We start from the raw sequence: 7,655 nt of genomic DNA on the forward strand, positions 1-7,655 counted from the left end.
CCTGGTCACCCCTCTGCATCAGTTCCCTGGTCACCCCTCTGCATCAGTTCCCTGGTCACCCCTCTGCATCAGTTCACCTGGTTACCCCTCTGCATCAGTTCCCTGGTCACCCCTCTACATCAGTTCCCTGGTTACCCCTCTACATCAGTTCACCTGGTTACCCCTCTACATCAGTTCCCTGGTCACCCCTCTGCATCAGTTCCCTGGTCACCCCTCTGCATCAGTTCACCTGGTCACCCCTCTGCATCAGTTCACCCAGTGACCCCTCTGCATCAGTTCCCTGGTTACCCCTCTGCATCAGTTCACCTGGTCACCCCTCTGCATCGGTTCCCTGGTTACCCCTCTACATCAGTTCACCTGGTTACCCCTCTGCATCAGTTCCCTGTGCCAAATCACAGTTACAAACAAGCATCTCACTTTTGCAGCCTGTCTGGGTTCCTTGCAGTCACAGGCAAGTTCGTTTGGCATTTCTACGATTACATTCACCTGGACTTAATCCCTTACAACAGATACGAATACATTGGTTTTAGAATCTAAAGGGAGTTTACCGACGTACTGTCTGGGAAAGAATGTGCTGATTCCCACTTTCTGCTCCGTGTTAAAGCACTTGAACGTTGCTTACCCGACAGTGGTATTGTATGTAGCTGTCCCCCCATAAGGGTGTGTGTGGCTCCAGGACCCTGAGGATACCAGACTCTCATACGAGGTGGCATGGTGTTTGCACGTCCTTTCTGGTACTTACGGTTATCTCTGGGTTATGTACATCTAGTGTGGTGTAAGTGCTAGGTAATATAGTTGATAAACTCTATTTTTATTTGTATTACTGCTACCATTTTTTACTGTTTTTTCTTTCTTTAATATTTTCCATCTGCTGTTGGTTGAATTTGTAGGTATGGAGCCCACAGCTACAGAGGGCCGACTGCATATTCTTTCCTAATGTGCAGTATAAATTAATAATGTGCCCAGAGCCCTTAGAACACGGACTGTGCTGACAGACAAGGAGGGTTGTCACCAAAATGGTAACATAGTGCCTTCAGGGGTTAATAACTCTTGATGGGTCAGCAGGCCCCGCCCCCCCGGCTCTCCAGGGCCTTCCCCCTTTCCCTGCCCACCAGCCCTTACTCCAGGTGAGTTTACTAAGTGACCTTTGCAGAGAACGTCAGGGTCCACCTGGGCTTCCCAGGAGTTCCCCCTCCTAGTCATTTGCCTCCAGGACAAGAAAGGTCCAGATTCCTCGGAGGGGTGCCATGGTGAACCCACTTGGAGTAACGTGACCCTTGAGCACCAAATAACACACTTTCCTTTTAACACTGAGCTTTCGCACATCCATCCCTGAACTCCAGCCCCTCGGACATCGTCCTGGCCCTTAAGACAACATTGGACTTTTACTTAGAGTTTTTACCTGAATTCGCCAGACAGCTTCGGTCTTGTCCAGATATTTCAAGGTGTTCCCATCTGAGACAGAAAGGTTTTTACAAAATAGTTTCCTCCTCTGTGTGTGGAATTATACCTAGAATTTATAGGAGTAGCCCAGGTTCCGTGTACTAAGCAAGAGTTCCTAAAACATGATTTTATTTGTATACTTTCTTCCTAATCCCCCATGAAGGAAGCATCTTCGTGTTTCCTGTTTTAGCGCCTGGGTTAGCTCTGGACACGGACACCAAACTCTGATTTAAGTAGTGATGGCGCCACTGGTTCTAGACATGTTAAAATCTTACCATTTTTAAAGTGATCTGCGCGGTGGAAGGGTTGCAGGGTTGCAGCTCGTGATGTCTGACAGATCCTTTTGTCCCAGGTTGTAAAAGGTCTTTTAATCTATCTTGGATGTTTAACATTTTGAACAGGATTACATGCAGAATGTCCATGGTAAAGAGATTGATCTGCTGAGAACCACTGTGAAAGTCCCAGGGAAGAGGCCGCCCCGAGCCACGTCCGCCTGCGCGCCCATCTCCAGCCCTAAAACCAATGGCCTGTCCAAGGACATGAGCAGTTTACACATCTCACCCAATTCAGGTAAGCATACGGCACACGCACTCAGACATGCAGGTCAGTGGCAGGAGAGGGTACTGGCTTGAGGCAGTGTTGAACTCTCCAGGCCACGTGGTGATGTTTGCTGTTACATTGTCGACTGAAGTCTAGAAACCTCGTCCCTCTGTGGCTGTTATTTCCTCTGTACTTCTGGGTTCCCCGAGTAACAGCAAATAAATGGTGGTGCTTTGAGTCTCACTTGCACAAACTAAGCATCTAGGCTGTCCCAAGGCTGGATAGTTGAAAGTGGACGTTTACCCAGGAATGGGTATTTAAGAGCCTAATAAAAAAACATGAATGAATTATTAAAGTATCAGGGACTACTTGATTTCTCATAACTATGTACATGAAAAAAGGAAAAGTACTTGGAGTAAGACTCAGACAAAACCATGGGACCTGTTTAAAATGTAAGTCCTGGGCTGGCTTCAGTGACTAAGCCTGCAATCCCAGCCCTCTAAGAGTCCAAGGTGGGGAGAATTGCTTTGAGCCCAAGAGTCTGAGACCAACCTGGGCGACATAGCAAGACCCCATCTCTACAAAAACTTTAAAACTTAGCTGGGCATGGTGACATATAGTACAGCCCCACTTAGGAAGGGGACACTAGAGGATCACTTGAGCTCAGGAGTTCAAGGCTACAGCGAACTCCAGTCACACCACTGTGCTACCACCTGGGTGAGACACTATTTCTAAAAAATAACAATGTAAGTCCACTCAGTCTTCTATTTTAACAATCATCTGTCACTTTTCAATGCAGTTTTAGTTTTTATTCTCTAATTTTAAAGGAAATCTGTTTTTTCATTCAGGATTAAAGAGTGTTTTCTCAAAATTTGATGTGTTTAGAAATGCTTGACCCCTTTGTCCAGGGTAAGCCATTCAGAGGATTATTGTTCACTGAAGAGTCTTTGCAAATGATGGATTGCGCCGTGGCCGTAACCTACCCTTGACTGCTTTATCAAAGGAAAGGTGTTACAGACTCACTTGAGTCCTCCCACCAGCATACTCAGACTCTGTGCAGGGAGGCCATCCCTTCAAGAATTAGTGTTATTTTCTCCAGTAAAAAAAGTCACTTTCTTCTCTCTCACCTATATCCAGTTGTCTCAAAATATTTCTTTCCTGCAATAGTTTCTAGTATGTGTCTCTGCCTCTTAAAAGATGCTGCATTTCCCCTCTTCTGAAACATTCAGTGCTTTTAAACAGGGACGGTGCTGACCACACAGTTCTGTGGCATAAACAGTCTTGTTTGGTGAAAGTGACAAACAGGACTCAGGGTTTGGGCTCCATCATCCTGGGCCCCACCTCCAGGGGAAGGCAAGTCCCTGAGCTGGGGGTCTCTCACCGTGCGAGGCTGATCTGGCCTGTGTCGCAAAGGGGTGACGTCAGGTAAGGTAATGTGTGAACCTGCCAGGGACACCGATAAAGCCCAAGACAGACGCAAGCTGTAGTTACTAATTGAAGAAAAGGTGTTTTTCAGCTGAAGGCGGCCTCAGGTCCTTCCCAAAAGGCTAGAAGGTGGTTTTGTGTGGTCTCCAGTGACCTGCTAACCTTTACTCTGTGACCTCCATGAGATTTTCCTTGGCAGGGTGGTTGCTAACTCTGGGATGGGAAGAGAGAAAAGAAGTGCCCAAGGAAGAAAAAACAAGCACGTAATGAATAAAAGCTCAAATTTTCATTGCATTATTATATTACATTATTTATTCAAAAAACGCCCGTGAGCGCTGACTGCCGTGGGCATGGAATCGCTACAGCCACTGACAGACACAAGGCAGCCACCTCCCGGCTCCCTGCTCACCCACCACCTCACATCTGCCCATTGGTTTACACATTTGTTCATTCAAGCCAACATTTATTGAGTTTCTTTTTTCAATAGACAAATAAAAATAGTACATATTTATCATTAAAACATGATATTTTAAAATATGTATACTTTGTGGAATGGGTGAATTGAGGCATTTATTGAGTTTCTGGGTTCTAATGTGTTCCAGCCACTGTCCTGAGCCCTGGGGACACTTACGGATAAGTTATAATTCCCACCCTCAGTAACCTTCCTTCTGGAGGTGGGGTAGTTGGGGTGGGGGGATAAGTGCAGCAGGCACAGCAAGGGGCACCTGGAGGGTGAAGAGGCCCAGAGCTAACGTGGCCACAGTGTCATAGTGGTTGGTGGTGTTTGATGCAACTGACTCTGCCCCAGGAGGTGGGGCCAAACCTCAGGGCATGGGGGATGTCCGTGCAGACTTTGCAGAAAGGATCAGAATTCACTGGCAAAGGAGGGGGAAAGAGCTGTTATGTAAAGAACTGTCAAATATGCAAGGTTAGGATTTTGAACTTTCTGATCTTGGGACTTACATTCTTTGGTGCCAGTTGTCACTTGTTGTTCTTAGGAAAATATACTGTGTGATTATAAATAGAAAATATAGCTGGGCCCAGTGGCTCATGCCTGTAATACTAGTGCTCTGGGAGGCCAAGGCAGGTGGATTGCCTGAGCAAGAGCAAGACCTAGTCTGAAAAATAGCCAGGCATTGTGGCGGGTGTCCCTAGTCCCAGCTACTTGAGAATCTGAGACAAGAGGACCACCTGAGCCCAGGAGTTTGAGGTTGCTGTGAGCTGACACCACAGCACTCTACCAAAGGAGACAGAGTGAGACTCTGTCTAAAATATATATATATATGTACATACACATATGTGTATGAACAAAAAATACAGAGGCCCTCTAAACCATGCCATAGTTCATGGGCCTGTGCACTGAGGGAGCGAGTTGTGTGTGCAGTGCTCACTTCTGTTCTCTTTAAGTGCTTACTGTGGAACAAATGAGAGAGTTGGGACAGTATTGAAGTTCCTTTCCCATGGTCACACCCCTCAGAATAGAGCAGCACATCTCTCCAACCCGCAGCCAGGTTCACACGTTGTGGGGAGCCTGCTTGTCCCTCTAGTTTGGATCCCAGGCAGGGTGTGGACTCGGGTATGACGTTAGCAGGAGCACAGAGCCATCGTGAGGACCAAGAAAGTGCCTCTTGGTCACAGCAGTGCCCAGGGACTAGGCATGTAGTGAGGTCATCAGCAGGTGTCCAAGAAGAGCTTGGGACCCTCCGATAACCACTTCCTGTTGATTTCTCGGCTTAATTTTCAGGTTTGTGGCTAAGCCATGAGGGAGGCACTTCTGTAAGGGGTGGAGCCTCGTTAAAATATTGCAGAGTTTTAAGCTACATCACTAGCCCCAAATGTGAACAGTAATCTGTAAAATGACACATTCTTTCTTGCTTAAGAAATTAAAGCTTTTGGAGTGGGACCTGTGGCTCAAAGGAGTAGGGCACCGGCCCCATATACCGGAGGTAGTGAGTTCAAACCCAGCCCTGGCCAAAAAACAGAAAAAAAAAAAAAAGAAAAAGAAATTAAAGCTTTTGGAAATTTGAGATAAAATCATCATTCGTAAAATACTCTGTCACATAAAGAATTCAAACCCAGCAAATTTAACTGAAATAAATTGGTGCTGCATCTAAATGGTGGTAGACTAAACTGATACGAACTTAACCTTGGGCTTCACTCTAGACTGGTTTGGATTCTCCTGCTCTGTTGAGAGTTCCGGGTGAGCTGGAGACGCGTGTCTCTTGGTGTGCTTCCTTTCTGTAACTCATGTTCTTGTCTCGTTGTGGCTGACTTAGAGCAGTGCTTTCTGCCTTCCCTCTGGTCACTTTTCCACTCACATAGACCTGTTTCTTGCATGTGTCTGAGTCTTTGTGTGCAACACTTGCTATTGCCTTAGAATAAATGTCCGTAAGTGGAGCGAATCTATAGATATAATCATTTGTAAGGTTCTTGATACATACTTCCAAATCGACTTCTAAGAAGGTTTTATATAAATACTCTTTCATCCACAGGGCAAGTGCCCATTTCTCCCCACGTGCTCAGAAACTATGCTAATCTGTAATGCTCCATGCTTTGTTCATTTGGATCTCCTCTGTTGCTCATGAACCCGAGACGTGTATCGGCCATGACCCTTTCCTCAGTTGCAATTGCTCAGAAGGACCCTTTGCCCATTTTTACACTAGGTTCCTATCTTTTTCTTATTGATACATAAGAAGTCTTTGTACATTTAGGATGTTAATAACTTATATCTTGTAGACACTTCCCCAGATTATTATTAGCGTTTTCAATTTTCTGGTCTTATTTACCAGAAAAACTTTATGTAGAAGTTTCTCTCCTTTTATTTATACCATATTTAGACCATTATTAGTGTTTTAAATTTTCTGGTCTTACTTACCAGAAAAACTTTATGTAGAAGTTTCTCTCCTTTTATTTATACTCAAATTATGTCTTTTATTTCTACTTTAAGCTATGTATAAAGCCTTTAGTAGTCCGAAATTAGATCACAGTTCATATGTGTGTATTTGTAAGTTTTACAGTATTTTTGTTGTTTCATTTTTTTTCCTCCCCCCCCTTCTTTTATATATATTTAGCCCCTTATTCAGCAGTTCTCAACCTGTGGGTCATGACCCTTTTGTAACGATGAAAATACATCCTGCATATCAGATATTTACATTATGATTCCTAACAGTAGCAAAATTAGTTATGAAGTAGCAACAAAAATAATTTTATGGTGGGGTCACCACAACATGAGGAACTGTATTAAAGGGTCGCAGCATTAGGAAGGTTGAGAACCACTGCCCCAATCCATCTTTAATTTGTTTGGACCTGTTGTGTGTGATGAGAAATCTAATTTTTTATTCAAATAAACAAACAGTTGTCCTTTTGCTCTTACTTAAACTTTGTCTGCCCCTGTTCTGTGTCTCCTTTGTTGCACAGCTCAGTCATTGGATCACATGGACTGTGGCCTTGACCTGCCCTCACGGCAGGCCTGCCTCCCCTCATGTGGGCTGTGACTCCGTGTATGTCTGGTAGTCTAACACAGCTTAGTTTTCTTATCTTCCAGCTATGCTTGCCTGCTGCTACCCATTTGTTTCTTTCAAATGCACTTTGGGATAACTTGAAAGCTTCTCCTTCCTCCAACCTTAGCTGGAATTAGTGGTGGTGGGATGGCCACCTACTCTGTTGGGCTTGTCATGTGTGCCACTCCTTCTCAGCTTATCCACATTTATTGAAACCACCATTAAAGTTGAGTTTTTCTTCATGTAGATCCTGGACATCTACATGTCAATCCACTCTGTTAGCTTATAATTTCAGTGCATTATGAGACTAACCTTTTTTGAAGGGGTACGTCTATTAATATCATCTAATTGGTAAGAAGTAAAGCTAATTTTTATATTTTGTGTATCAGGCATCTTACCAAACTCTTTTTTGTTCTAATAGCTATTTGGGTGTTTCTCCTGGTTTTCTAGTGTACACTCGTAATGCATTCCTTCCTCCAAACATGGTGATGCCTGACTGTGTGTCTGTGCTGACTTTTCACTTCCACCCCCCAATTGGCTGGCTTGGATACTTCATTGCATTGCCTCTTATGCTACCCACTTTCCAGTGCACCCAGCACTGATTAGTGCCCTGGAGATTGGGAGGGTGCGGAGCAGTGAAAAACTGTCCCCTAGGAGCCTTACACTCCAGTGAGGGTGGCGGAGTCAGAAGATAAGCACACAAATGCAATCACTGTAGATAATAAACGGGCCAGTTGGATAGAATAT

General features: G+C 44.7%; 1 protein-coding gene across 2 annotated transcripts in view; it reads left to right on the forward strand.

The window, feature by feature from the left end:
- AGAP1 (ArfGAP with GTPase domain, ankyrin repeat and PH domain 1) overlaps positions 1–7,655 on the forward strand; it is a 544,145-nt gene that overhangs the window by 362,230 nt on the left and 174,260 nt on the right. For both annotated transcript variants that reach the window (XM_023518254.1, XM_012810434.2), the window contains one exon: positions 1,845–2,013. In XM_023518254.1, coding sequence (XP_023374022.1) covers positions 1,845–2,013 — 169 coding nt within the window. The remainder of the gene's footprint in view (positions 1–1,844; positions 2,014–7,655) is intronic.

The sequence above is a fragment of the Otolemur garnettii genome, unplaced genomic scaffold (assembly GCF_000181295.1).
Source record: "Otolemur garnettii isolate 467f Iridium unplaced genomic scaffold, OtoGar3 scaffold00133, whole genome shotgun sequence".
Classification (NCBI taxonomy): Eukaryota; Metazoa; Chordata; class Mammalia; order Primates; family Galagidae; genus Otolemur; species Otolemur garnettii.